The 14,369-nt window shown below is 42.7% G+C and overlaps 1 protein-coding gene across 3 annotated transcripts in view; it reads left to right on the top strand.

Moving 5' to 3' along the window:
• The window catches only part of LOC309384787 (uncharacterized protein), a 34,612-nt gene extending 31,124 nt beyond the window's left edge, over positions 1-3,488 (top strand). For all 3 annotated transcript variants that reach the window (XM_081938568.1, XM_081938569.1, XM_081938570.1), the window contains exon 6: positions 1,612-3,488. In XM_081938568.1, coding sequence (XP_081794694.1) covers positions 1,612-3,425 — 1,814 coding nt within the window. In that variant the 3' untranslated portion in view covers positions 3,426-3,488. The remainder of the gene's footprint in view (positions 1-1,611) is intronic.
• Positions 3,489-14,369: the final 10,881 nt, after the last annotated feature.

Genomic DNA, 14,369 nt, shown 5'->3' with positions numbered 1-14,369 from the left:
AGTAATCTCTCTGGGGATACGCTTGCTCAGCTCCTTGTGTGTAATCTCTCTGGGGATACGCTCGCTCAGCTCTTTGGGAATTTTCTCTCTGGGTAAACACTTGTGGATTTCTCTCTGGGCGCCCTTTTTGGTTTCGCCAAGCCCCTGGGTTGGGCTTCTGTTGGCGGTACATGGGTGGCTGCCGTGAGGCAGGGACTTCGCTCCGGCACACTCGTGCGATGTGCCCAAGTTTGTTGCAGTGCGAACAAACAACGTTCCTGAACCTACAAGTAGACCTGGGGTGATTCCCTCCGCAGCTTGCGCAGGGCGGCAAACGGAATCCGGGTCTCCCCCCAGGCCTCACGTGACTGCTCCGCATCAGGTGACTGTCCTCGAACTCGGGATCCTCGTAGTCGGGGCTTGTGTCCTCGTAGTGAACTTTGGTGTGTCTTGGCACTGGCTGGCCAGTGTTAAACCCGCGTTGAATTGTCTCCGCTGATCTGTCTGCTGCTTCTGAAGCTCTTGCCTCCTCGAGTACAATCTGTAGGCTTAAATTGGTTTTGGCTAACAGCCGCTTTTGTAGGGAATTGTCTCTCAGCCCACTAACGAGTCGATCCATAATCTGCTCATCCAGGTCTCTGAATCCACAATGTGTGGCTGCTTTTCGTTGTGCTGCAACGTACTGGTTGATAGATTCTCCCGCCTTCTGGTTCCTCGTGTTGAACGCTTGGCGGCAAACGTGGCGGGAAGGTTTTGGCGCGTAATGAGTCTGTAGAGCCTGTTGCAACGCCGCCCATGATACTGCCTGTATTGGAGTAGGCGCGGTGAGGTCTCTGGCCGTGTTGAATACTTCTTTTCCGCAGTAGCCGAGGAAAATGTTTTTCTTCCGGGCGTTGGTGATTCCCGTGTATTCATTCACTTCGAGAAAACACTCGAAACGAATCATGAAGGCTTCCCATTTGTCATTCTCTGGGTCGAATGGAGCGGGGGGAGCATGCATCGCCATCTTCTCTCGTTTGAATTTGCCGCGCTGCGGTGGCTTGAGATGGCTGCCGGAATTTCTGCCGAATTCCTGGGCTGGATCAAATCCGGAGATTCTGGAGGTAGCGTTCTTCGTCCTATCTGTCTCTCGATCCCATCCTCGTCGCCAATGTTAAATCTGGGCAACGAGAGAACAGACTGCGGACACGAAGTGACTTAACAGCTCTTTATTAGTAGTAATAGTGATCCAGCTTGCTCTGTGGTCGGAGGGTTCCCCTTTTATAGTACTCGGGTACGCCTCTCGACCAATCAGAGTAATACCTGTTTCCCGCTGTAGCAGCGGACCAGAGAGGAGACTTCCTCCGATATATGTTAATATCTAACAGTAGGTTTCAAATTGAGCAGACCAGATCCTCCTTTTTCCTTTGAATCTTGGAGGATTTGATATTTAACCTGTGGTTTTTCTACACAAACTTAAGATTTATCTTCCAAAAGTTTAATCAAGAATGTCTAAGTCAAATTTTCAAAGGCCATCTCTGCATCTAAGAAGATTGATTCAGTTTGTTTTTTCATTGTATTCAACCTTCCTACAGATTGCACTTTTCCCCTAACCTTGCTATTATATTCATTTTTTCCCCTTTTCCTGTGAAGGTAATAATGGGGAAGAAAATGAAGATCCTGGGGAACTATTCCGAACTATCAGTTCTGGAGATAGTATGGAGAAGCCTGTAATTCAAGTGGAACTAGAAAGCTATGAGAGAAACCAGTCAAATAATTGGAATCAGGAAAGCATATCTTCTCTTCATGCTCCAATGCAAGAATTTGTTGCCCAGCAAGGAAAAACAAATAAAAAATATATTGGGAACGACCCAAAACTATTCAGAGACAAATTAGATGTAAATAAACACTATCAGGCACAAACCAAAGGAGAAGGTTATATATGCAGAGACAACGGAAAAAATGACAAACAGACTTTCTTTTTTTCTCATGAAAATGAGCCCGGTACATCTAAAAAAAGAACCTACACAGAGGAGAAGAAGACGTATAAATGCTTGGAGTGTGGGGAAAGCTTTACTAAGAACAATCAACTTACAACTCATAAGAAGATCCACACAGGAAAGAAGACCTATCAATGCATGGAATGTGGAAAGAGTTTTATTTGCAGGAGTCAATTTACTTCACATAAGAAGATCCACAAGCCCTATAAATGTACGGACTGTGGAAAGAGCTTCTGTGACGATTCTTCTCTTACTGCTCATAAAAGGATCCACACAGGAGAGAAGCCCTATAAATGCATGGAGTGTGAGAAGACCTTTACTAATAAGCCTCAACTTAATTCACATAAAATGATTCACACAGGAGAGAAGCCTTATAAATGCATGGAGTGTGGAAAGAGCTTCCCTAAGAAGTCTCAACTTAATTCACATAAAAGGAGTCACACAGGAGAAAAGCCCTATAAATGCATGGAGTGTGGAAAGACTTTCACTCACCATAAGTCTCTTGCTTCCCATTACTGGATCCATACAGGGGAGAAACCATATAAGTGCACAGAGTGTGGAAAGAGCTTCTGTGACAAGTTTTCTCTTAATGTTCATAAAAGGATCCACACAGGAGAGAAGCCCTTTAAATGCACGGAGTGTGAGAAGACCTTTGCTAAGAAGTACCACCTTAATTCACATAAAATGATTCACACAGGAGAGAAGCCCTATAAATGCATGGAGTGTGGAAAGACTTTCACTCATGGTAATTCTCTTGCTTCCCATTACTGGATCCATACAGGGGAGAAACCATATAAGTGCACAGAGTGTGGAAAGAGCTTCTGTGAAAATTCTTCTCTTACTGTTCATAAAAGGATCCACACGGGAGAGAAGCCCTATAAATGCACGGAGTGTGGAAAGAGCTTCCCTAAGAGCAGTGAACTTGTTTCCCATAAAAAGATCCACACAGGGGAAAAGCCACATAAATGCATGGAGTGTGGAAAGAGCTTTACTAAGAACAGTCAACTTATTTACCATAGTAGGATGCATACAGGGGAGAAGCCCTTTAAATGCATGGAGTGTGGTAAGGCATTCATTATAAACTATTATCTTAGCTTACATAAAAGAACGCACTTAGGGGAGAAGCCTTATGAATGCATGGAATGTGGGAAGCGCTTTATTAGCAGACATTATCTGAATTCTCATAAAAAGGTTCACATAGAGGAGAGGCCACATCAATGCATGGAATGTGGAAAGAGATTCCCTAGTAAGACAAGTCTTACCGGCCATAAAAAGAGCCACATAGGGGAAAAGCCACATAAATGCATGGAGTGTGGAAAGAGCTTTACTAAGAACAGTCAACTTATTTACCATAGTAGGATGCATACAGGGGAGAAGCCTTATAAATGCATGGAATGTGGAAAGTCCTTTTCTTGGAGCTATTGTCTTAATTCCCATAACAAGATCCACACAAGAGAAGCCATATAAATCAGTGAAATGGGGGAGGGGGGACTTCAGGAGGAGTAATGACTAATAATAATAATAATAATAATAATAATAATAATAATAATAATAATAATAATAATAATAATAATAATAATAATAATAACTTTAATTTATAAACCGCACCCTTTCCTAAACTTGACTCGGGGCGGTGTACAGTCATATTAAAACAGAATAAATACACAATATGGGCATACTTAATATACAAATAGTTAAACAAATAATTAAACGGAGGAGGTAGGATGTGGACTGTACAATATTTAAATTAAAATACAAATAAACATTAAAATACCCTTAAAATACCCTTAAAAACTACCCAATAAGATGTTTGCCAGGAGGTTGAATGGGACTATAAATCAGTTAAGCCAGCTAATTGGAACAGGTGGGTCTTAAGCTTCTGTCGGAAGGAGCGGAGGTCGGTGGTAGTTCTAATATCGGGGGGGAGGTCATTCCAGAGGGTTGGGCCCATCACAGAGAAGGCTCTACTCCTGGGCGCCGCCCGTTGACACTGCTTAGTGGACGGCACCTGGAGGAGTCCCCTCCCTGTGAGAGCGGACACAGGGAGAATGAATGTTCCATATATGGATCCAGTTGAATATGAATCAATGCAGCGGTGGAATTCAAAAATGTCAGCAACAGTTCTCTGCCCGATTGCTCGGTGAGCATGGCCATGGTGGGTGTAGCTTACTTGGCCTCCTGCACCATGGCGGCGGGGGGGGGGGCATTTTCACCCTCCCCAGGCTCCGGAGGCTTTCCCTGAGCCTCCTGATGGGAGAAAACTGCCTCCCCCAGGCTCCAGAGGCCCTCCAGAAACCGGAAGCAGGCACGTTTCCGGACTTCCAGAAGGCACATTTATGCCCTCCCAGACCTTCTGCACAGGCCCTGTATTTACCCAGCATGATTAACAGGCCGCAGGGAGACTCCTGGGAGGGGAAATCCAGGGGGGGAAGACCAGCCAGTCCTTGCAACAACTGTTTCAGTGAACCAGATGCAAAATTAGCATGCAGTTCACCCGAATTGGTCTGAACCGGCTGAATCCCATGTAAATTGTAGATTTAGTTATTGAATTATAAGCATTTTCTATTTACATATATGCTGAATTAGGAAAGTTTTTTTTTTAAATCTGACCTTCACAAGTGGCAGCCCCAGAGAGCTAGAATTTACCAATTGAAACCGAATAATGGGCACGTGTTTTATTTGTGAAAGACAGATTTTTTAATGCCGTTTCACATGAATCAGAGAAAATATTTTTTTTTCTTCACGTTTATCCCATTTTCAATAGAGAAGTCCCAAATCCATCACCAAAAAGTTCTATAAATGTTTAATTTTTGAGAGCAAGATATGGCTTAGCTAACAAAATGTCATTATACAATGCAATATAATACAATACAATACAATAGCAGAGTTGGAAGGGACCTTGGAGGTCTTCTAGTCCAACCCCCTGCCTAGGCAGGGAACCCTATACCGTTTCAGACAAATGGCTATCCAACATCTTCTTAAAGACTTCCAGTGTTGGGGCATTCACAACTTCTGGAGGCAACTTCTGTTCCACTGATTAATTGTTCTAACTGTCAGGAAGTTTCTCCTCAGTTCTAAGTTGCTTCTCTCCTTGATTAGTTTCCACCCATTGCTTCTTGTTCTACCCTCAGGTGCCTTGGAGAATAGTTTGACTCCCTCTTCTTTGTGGCAGCCCCTGAGATATTGGAAGACTGCTATCATGTCTCCCCTAGTCCTTCTTTCTCTTAAGCTAAACATACCCAGTTCCTGCAACCGTTCTTCATATGTTTTAGTCTCCAGTCCTCTAATCCTCTTTGTTGCTCTTCTCTGCACTCTTTCTAGAGTCTCCACATCTTTTCTACATCGTGGCGACCAGAACTGAATGCAGTATTCCAAGTGTGGCCTTACCGCATTCCAGGCATATTATGGGACATATCATTCCAGGCATATTATGGGACATACCATTCCAGGCATATTATGGGACATATCATTTCAGGCATATTATGGAACATATCATTCCAGGCATATTATGGGACAAGGCATAAATCAGGAAAGAGTTGGACAAAGTATAGCTAAATATGAATTGTCAATATAGGTTTTATGCTCAGGTGGTTATCTAATGAATAGATTAATTTAGAAAACTTTTTTATATACAATTCTTTGGGTAAGGGGAAACTTTATTTGTCCATTATTTTCTGCACTTTTTTTTAACTTTGAAGAAAATTATGTAGTTGTGTTAGTTTTATTTGTACAACGTTCAATAAAATTATGTGGAAAAATGCGAATAAAGTCTATATTTCAGTGTAATGCACACACACAGACACACAGGTCCTATCCGATCAATATATTCTAAGACCCTGTTTTAACTTTAGCCTTTTCTGGCGCTTGTTGCACCTCTTGCTGCATTGGCGTTAGCTAAGAATTTGTGCATAAAGACGAATGGAAACAATTTTGCTGGCTGAATCACCATCAGAGTTCCATGGTTCCTACCGGTTTGGACTGGTTTGGCTGAGTAATAGTAACTCAGCCGCCCACGCATCTGAACCAGTCCTATCGGCAACACCATAGGTGCCACCATCTTGTTATTTGCTTCTGCACATGCGCAAAGCAATTTTTAACTACTGCACATAGCGCGCATCAAGCCCACGCGTGCCCAAAGTGTGTCCCTGAGCGAAAGAATCCGGAACCCAGCCCTGATCACCACTGATGCTTGCTAAAAATGGAACCCCAAATGAAGACCGGAGACAAGGCAATTTATGTGAACAGGAAACCCGAGAAACAGATGTGCTTTAAATACACTTAGAGCTGGATGATTAGGCTGAAATATAAACATTTCGACTTGAATCCATAAACCAATGCATGAGAAAAAGGGAACTTAGAAGGAAGAGGGGGCTGCTATGTTACTGGGAATAGAGAGCAAATGTGCTGGTGATTGTTAAGTATGCTAATCTATGCACAAGCAAAGAGCAAACAGAGACCCCAGATAAGCAACACAATCAGGCAAGCCAAAACTTGACAAGATTAACTCAGATAAACACTTAGGATTTGCATTTCCACTTTTGCCTGTACAGCCAGCCATGACCCCTACATGACCCCAAAGGACTCTGGCAACATCCATTACAATATTAAAGGACATGTTATTGCGCAGGAACAGGCATCTCCACCATGAGGCCCCAAACAATGCATAAAAGCCCAACTGTCTCAACCCTATTTTGTCAGCCACCCTAGAAACATGCTTTTGTCACTAAAGTTTCTAGCATCCAAATAAACAGAGACCTTCTTTCCTTGTGGCCAGTCTCCATTTTAGTTCCAGCGTCTTTCTCCTGGCTTGGAACCAGACGGGATTTTTCTTCCCCAGTGGCTTCCCTGCCGGTGTCCCATTTTCTTCCACTTCAGGCTGGAGTTCCTAACAGCCCAAGACACAAGCTATGTTTCACAGAGAGGCTCCTGGTCCTCATCTACCGACCGCCCAGCCATTTCTGGCATGATTTCGCCCCTTTTGACACCTAGATCAAAACAAGTCCCCAAATGCCAGGAAATTTCTAGACGCCTGGCACTCTGACAAATCAGAAACAGAATAACAGAGTTGGAAGGGACCTTGGAGGCCTTCTTAGCCAGTGGTGGGATTCAAATAATTTAACAACCAGTTCTCTGCCGTAATGATTTCTTCCTCGATCGCTGTCGGTGAAGTTGGGCACCGGTGAGGACAAGCTTTTTGCCTAGCTTTGTCCGGCTGTCAGTGGGGGCAGATGGGGGCCTGGGGAGGAAGCCTGTGTCAAGCTAGACTGGAAAAGCTGGCTGTGAGAGGAAGCTGGGTGAGCCTGACCCAGACGCTTCCTGGGTCCCCTCATCCCAGAAGCAGCAACCCCTATCCGCTGGTCACATTGGAGTGGAGACTCCTAGTATTGTTGTGAGGAAGTCTTTCAACTCTGGTAAACACCTGCCAGAACATCCTTTGTGTCACTACGTTCTCAGGCTGACCTCTTGCTGTCTGGACCTGCTTTCTCTCTCTCCCTTCCCTCCCCCCCATAGTCCATTGGCAAGCAAAAAAAAAAGTGATAATAGTTGCAACAGCAAAAGCACTTTTGAAGCTTGGCACACGGATCTCAATCTCAGAATAGAGCTGGAAGGGATCTTAGCGGTCTTCTAGTCTAACCCCCTGCTCAAGCAGGAGACCCCATACCATTTCAGACAAGTGGCTGTCCAGTCTTTTCTTAAAAACCTCCAGTGATGAGGCACCTACAACTTCTCAAAGGAAGCCGTTCCACTGGTTAATTGTTCTCACTGTTAGGAAGTTTCTCCTTAATTCCAGGTTGCTTCTCTCCTTGATTAGTTTCCATTTCTTATGGTCCTGTCTAGAGGTGGGTTGCAGGCGGTATGCCCTTGTACGGGCGTACTGGAGCCTGCCCGGAGCACCGGAGACAGTTCCGGTACGGTGCTCCGGAGGGCCTACCCACCCGCCCTCACTCCTTACCTGTGATTTAAGCTTTTGGTGCTTCCATGCATGCGCATGGTGCATAGGGCACCTGCGCAATGCTCCGCCAAGCAGCTGGAGCATCACGGAGGTTTGAGGAAGCGTCGCAGGTAAGTACGACGCATGCACACACCACGCAGACATGCATGCCGCCACACGCAGGTTGGAACGGAATCCGGAACCCACCACTGGTCCTGTCCCAGTACAAGGGGTAAATTTCAGCCCACATGGAAAAAGATAGTCAACTAAAATCTCATCCTTTGTTTCTCTCCAGATCTTTTTATTATTCAGCATGGGATTTGATCATTTCAAGGTACCCATTAAGTAGCGGACAAAACAATTGGAACTAGCTATGTCTACAATTAACTTCCCGTAGCTGTGTGCACCCCGTAATGGACTTTACACAAAGTGCCAAAAGACCCTGCAAGGGTGGGAAAGAGTTTATTAGGGGGAGAGGCAGGGATGACAGACATGGGAGTAGGAGGAAAAGCCCTTCTCGTTGATTCTTTGTCCAAGAAATGTGGCAGTGTCTCTAGAGGTGGTAGTTTCTCCATCTTCCTCTCCTGTCCAGGAACTGTCTGTGACGATGGAGAAAATCTCTGGAGGAGCCAGACTCACTTCCTTCCAGAAGGGATCTTGGAGTCCTAGTGGACAACCATTTAAATAGGAGCCAGCCGTGTGCAGCAGCTGCCAAAAAAGCCAACACAGTTCTAGGCTGCATCAACAGAGGGATAGAATCAAGATCACGTGAAGTGTTAATACCACTTTATAATGCCTTGGTAAGGCCACACTTGGAATACTGCATTCAGTTCTGGCCGCCACGATGTAAAAAAGATGTGGAGACTCTAGAAAGAGTGCAGAGAAGAGCAACAAAGATGATTAGGGGACTGGAGACTAAAACATATGAAGAACGGTTGCAGGAACTGGGTATGTCTAGCTTAAGAGAAAGAAGGACTAGGGGAGACATGATAGCATTGTTCCAATATCTCAGGGGTTGCCACAAAGAAGAGGGAGTCAAACTATTCTCCAAGGCACCTGAGGGTAGAAGAAGAAGCAATGGGTGGAAACTAATCAAGGAGAGAAGCAACTTAGAACTGAGGAGAAATTTCCTAACAGTTAGAACAATTAATCAGTGGAACAGCTTGCCTCCAGAAGTTGTGAATGCCCCAACGCTGGAAGTCTTTAAGAAGATGTTGGATAGCCATTTGTCTGAAATGGTATAGGGTTTCCTGCCTAGGCAGGGGGTTGGACTAGAAGACCTCCAAGGTCCCTTCCAACTCTACTATTGTATTGTATAAGAATAGACACTCTGCAGATTGCAGAAGGCCTCAAAATGAGCCAAATCTTGTCAGAAATGGCAGGGCAGTCATAAGATGAGGATCAGGAGTCTCTCCTGGAAACACAGATTTCATCTTGTGGTTTTTGGAAACTCTGGCTTGAAGTGAAGGAAGGTGGGGCTGTCAGGACACAGACGGAGAAGCCACCGTTAGGAAAATAGAGATTTCTGTCATTTTTTAATTTATTTAACTCAATTTGCATAGCAGCTCTTCTCAAATTTTGGGGTCCAGGTGCCTAAGCATAATTGGAAAAGCCAAGTGGCAGCTTGTGACCAAGAAAACATTCCTGAAAAGAAAAATCAAAATCACTTCTAAAATGGAGAAAGTTGTGGATGTTCCAGAAATTATTTCCAGAAATGAGGCTCCTGTGTTGAGAAATGAAGAGGAGGAAAGTGGTGTATCATCTGTGATTGCAGAAAAGGAGGAATTAACCAAATTGATGGAAGAAATTGAAAGGGAATATAAAGCTCAAATACCATGAAAGAAAGAAAAAAGAAGAGAAAAAATTCTGCTTTATGTGGTGGCCGAGTAGAAAATTCATCACAGGAAATAAGACTAGGAAGCTTAAGCCCTTTGGAGAATTTAAGGGAAGGGAGAATATCATTAGATCATGAATAAACAGTGAAAGCATGAAAAACCAAAATAATAAGAAATGAAAGCTCCATTGGTATGAAAAGATTCAATTCCACTTGCCGTTGACAATGACAAGAGATTTGCTAATTGGGAAAAAAACAAAGAATTTAAATGAAGGGGGAAATGATTAAAAATCAATTTAAAAACAATGGAGTTAATGTTTTTTTTCTTTATATATCTTTTTTTTAATTCTGTACTTTGACCAGAGAATCATTAATGAGCAATACTTCAATTATTGATATTTGATTTTATTTCAGTTAAGTTTATACTTTTCCCTAATCTTGACTAAAAGCTTCTACACATGCATTCAGGGAGCTCTTCAACATTCATTATTTTTTTCCCTGGAAAAAGAATTTAGGGTCCTTTTATGAAACTAAAGTAGAAGGTTGACATCCAGATAAGGTTAGGCCGGGCAGTAACGCCCCGACTCCTTCAAGCATGCAACAGGAGATTGACAGGAGACTCTATCTGCCTGACTAGGCCGAAACAAAGGACTTGGTACAATTATATCCTTATATGGCAGTCAAGCAAAGCTAATGAATGTCCTGTCACAGTAGGGGAGAAGGGTGTACAAGGCCTACGTGACACAGGAAACAGGTGTATGTGACACAGGAAGACAGTGTACTTTGGGTTGATCGATATTCTGGTTAAATAGTATAAAAGTCTGTAAACGACTGCCCTTCGGGGTTCAGATTCTGCCTGAGTTATCGCTGCTGAACTTTGCACAATAAACCTTTCTCTTTGACAAAGAACTGGTCTGGTCACATTTCTGCAACATTTCTGGCGACCCAGATGGGACTACCAGGCAATCTTTTGCTCCGGACAACCAGGATGCCACGCTGGCGGAAGGATCCGAGCCCAGAGTAGTTTGACCAGAGAATCATTAATGAGCAATACTTCAATTATTGATATTTGATTTTATTTCAGTCAAGTTTATACTTTTCCTTAATCTTGACTAAAAGATTCTACACATGCATTTAGGGAGCTCTTCAACATTCTGGCTGCTTTTGTGAGAAATTATCATCCTATCTTCACACACTACATTGATATCTACATGATTATTTTCTCACACCATGAGGGGCCTTTGGCAAAAAAAGGTTTCTTGCTTCTACATTCATATTAGTTGATTCAAGTTTCAGTTTGACACCAGTGGAGGCGAGCTGGATTGTTTTTTAATATCTTGTTTTGTTTTGCTCCTAACCGATATCCAAAATGATTTCCCTTCTTTGTAATGTCAGCACATTGGAGTTGTTTTCATTCTGACTCCCCTGTGTATCACAACTTGGGAAAGGGGAAGGAAGGACAGGCAGGCGGAAGGAAGGGAAATTTGTAAGCAGTTTAAAGCATAAATCCACTTTCAATTCAGTTATCATAATCAATGGAATATCACATTCCACCTTTCCCTGTATATAGTACATTGATGTAACTTTAATTCCTTTTCAATTGTAATATTCCTCCAGACTCCAGAATTTCTGCTGTCTCATTTCATATTTTTTTCACTGGAAAAAGAATTTAGGGTCCTTTTATGAAATGAGTACATTTTAAAAAAAGGAAGGGAAGGGAAAACAATTGCAGCACCAGATGAATGAAGGAAAATTTAAACTATGGGAAACATCATCCAGGTCATAGATATTTTTTCAAAAGGCAAATGGACTGTTTTTCCCTTGAGGATGAATATGTTTAGCTTCTTATTCAACAAGAATAGAATAACAGAGTTGGAAAGGACATTGGAGGTCTTCTCCTTAGTCCAAAATTGCTTCTCTCCTTGATTAGTTTCCACCCACAGCTTCTTGTTCTACCGTCAGGTGCTTTGGAGAATAGCCTGACTCCCTCTTCTTTGTGGCAGCCTCTGAGATATTGGAAGAACTCTATCATGCCTCCCCTAGTCCTTCTTCTCATCAAACTAGACATACTCAGTTCCTGCACCTGTTCTTCATGTTTTAGTCTCCAGTCCCCTAATCATCTTTGTTGCTCTTCTCTGCACTCTAGAGTCTCCACATCTTTTCTACATCGTGGCGACCAGAACTGAATGCAGTATTCCAAGTGTGGCCTTACCAAAGCATTATAAAGTGGTATTAACACTTCACGTGATCTTGACTCTATCCCTCTGTTTATGCAGCATAGAACTGTGTTGGCTTTTTTGGCAGCTGCAGCACAGTGCTGGCTCATAAAAAACAAAGCATCTTTCTTAAGGAAAAAAACCAATCCATTTGCCTTTGAAAAAGCATCTTTGACTAAAGTATGGCAAGTGACTGTGAATCAGTTGAATTTCTACCTCAATTTCTGCTTTAATGGATAAAAGACTAATCAAGCTTTGTCATAAAGATACACATTCGTTTTGCTTGGGGAAACGACACCTGTTAAATATCTGCCTGTTTACGCACAGCACAATCCAGATCAACTGAAAACCAATAAACATATTCTTCAGAAGAGAAAGATTTTTATTATAGAGGTACATTAGCCTTCTTTAAATTACAGTGCCTTCAAAAATTTACTATTAGTAAAGCCCTTCCCACATTCCACACATTTATATGGCTTTTCCCGTGTGGATCCAGGTATGGGAACTAAGTTGACTGCTATGAGTAAAGGTCTTTCCACACTCTACACTTATATGGATCCTTTTATGTTTCATAAGGGATGAATTTTCACCAAAACTCTTTCCACATTCCATGCATTTATGCCTTCTCCCCTGTATGGATCCTTTTATGGAAAACAAGTTCATTGCTCTTTGAAATAGCCAAACCAAAATCCAAGGTCCCACTCACTACTACAGTTTTTGAGTCAGGTTTTGACCATATTCTGACTTTGTAAACTGCTTAGTGCTGTAAAGCAGTTTGAAGTGGTATATAAGTTTAAGTGGAATGGCTATTGCTATGTAGTTTTTCCCGAGTGTGGATCCTTTTATGACAAGTAAGACCATGACTCCAAGCAAAGCACTTTCCACATTCCATGCATTTATAGGGCTTCTCCCCTGTGTGGATCCTTTTATGTAGAGTAAGAGGCCTGTTTGCGCAAAAGCTCTTACCACATTCTTGGCATTTATACGGCTTCTCCCCTGTGTGGATCCTTTTATGGATAGTGAGATGACTGCTGTTAGTAAAGCCCTTTCCACACTGCTCACATTTATATGGCCTCTCCCCTGTGTGGATTCTTTTATGGCAAGTAAGTTCACTGCTGTGAGTAAAGGCCTTTCCACATTCTTGGCATTTATACGGCCTCTCCCCCGTGTGGATCCTTTTATGGGAAGTAAGTAATGAATTTTCACGGAAGCTCTTTCCACACTCCACACATTTATAGGGTTTTTCCCCCGTGTGGATCCTCCTATGGGAAGTGAGATGACTGCTATCAACAAAGCCCTTCCCACACTGCTCGCATTTATATGGCCTCTCCCCTGTGTGGAATCTTTTATGGCAAATAAGCTGATTGCTGTGAGTAAAGGTCTTTCCACACTCTTGGCATTTATACGGCCTCTCCCCCGTGTGGATCCTTTTATGAGCAGTAAGAGTCGCATTGTGAAAGAAGCTCTTTCCACACTCCACACATTTATATAATTTTTCCCCTGTATGAATTTTTTTATGTGAATTAAGATTACTGCCATTAGTAAAGCCCCTTCCGCACTCCTCACATTTATATGGCTTTTCCCCTGTGTGAATCCTTTTATGAATAGTTAAAAGTCTATTTTCGTAGAAGCTCTTTCCACACTCTTGGCATTTATATGGCCTCACTCCTGTGTGGATCTTTTTATGGGAAGAGAGATTACTGCAATTAGTAAAGGTCTTTCCACACTCTTGGCATTTATATGGCCTCTCCCCTGTGTGGACCCTTTTATGGCAAGTAAGCAGATTGTTGTGAGCAAAGGTCTTTCCACACTCCTCACATTTATATGGCCTCTCCCCTGTGTGGATCCTTTTATGGCAAGTAAGCAGATTGTTGTGAGCAAAGGTCTTTCCACACTCCTCACATTTATGTGGTCTCTCTCCCGTGTGGACCCTTTTATGGCAAGTAAGCAGATTCTTGTGAGTAAAGGTCTTTCCACACTCCTCACATTTATATGGTCTCTCCCCCGTGTGGACCCTTTTATGGCAAGTAAGCTGATTGTTGCGAGTAAAGGTCTTTCCACACTCCTCACATTTATATGGTCTCTCCCCTGTGTGGATCCTTTTATGTTTTTTAAGTGATGCATTTTCACAGAATCCTTTTCCACAGACCATGCATTTATACAGTTTTTCTCCTGTATGGATCCTCTTATGCGAATTAAGATTTCCCTTCTGAGTAAAGGTCTTTCCACACTCTGGGCATGTATATGGCTTCTTCCCTTTATGGGTCCATTTATGGGAAGTAATTTGACAGCTTTTTCTGAAGTTTTTTCCACTTTCCAAACATTTATAAGGCTTCTCTTCTGTCTGGATCATTTTATGAGATGTAAGGGACGCATTTTCAGAAGAAACAGTGAAAGGTGAATTGTAATGCTTCCAACTTTCTGCGTAT

This window comes from Natrix helvetica (assembly GCF_964273705.1).
Source record: "Natrix helvetica genome assembly, chromosome: 1".
Classification (NCBI taxonomy): Eukaryota; Metazoa; Chordata; class Lepidosauria; order Squamata; family Natricidae; genus Natrix; species Natrix helvetica.
This window is presented reverse-complemented; position numbering and strand designations above follow the sequence as displayed.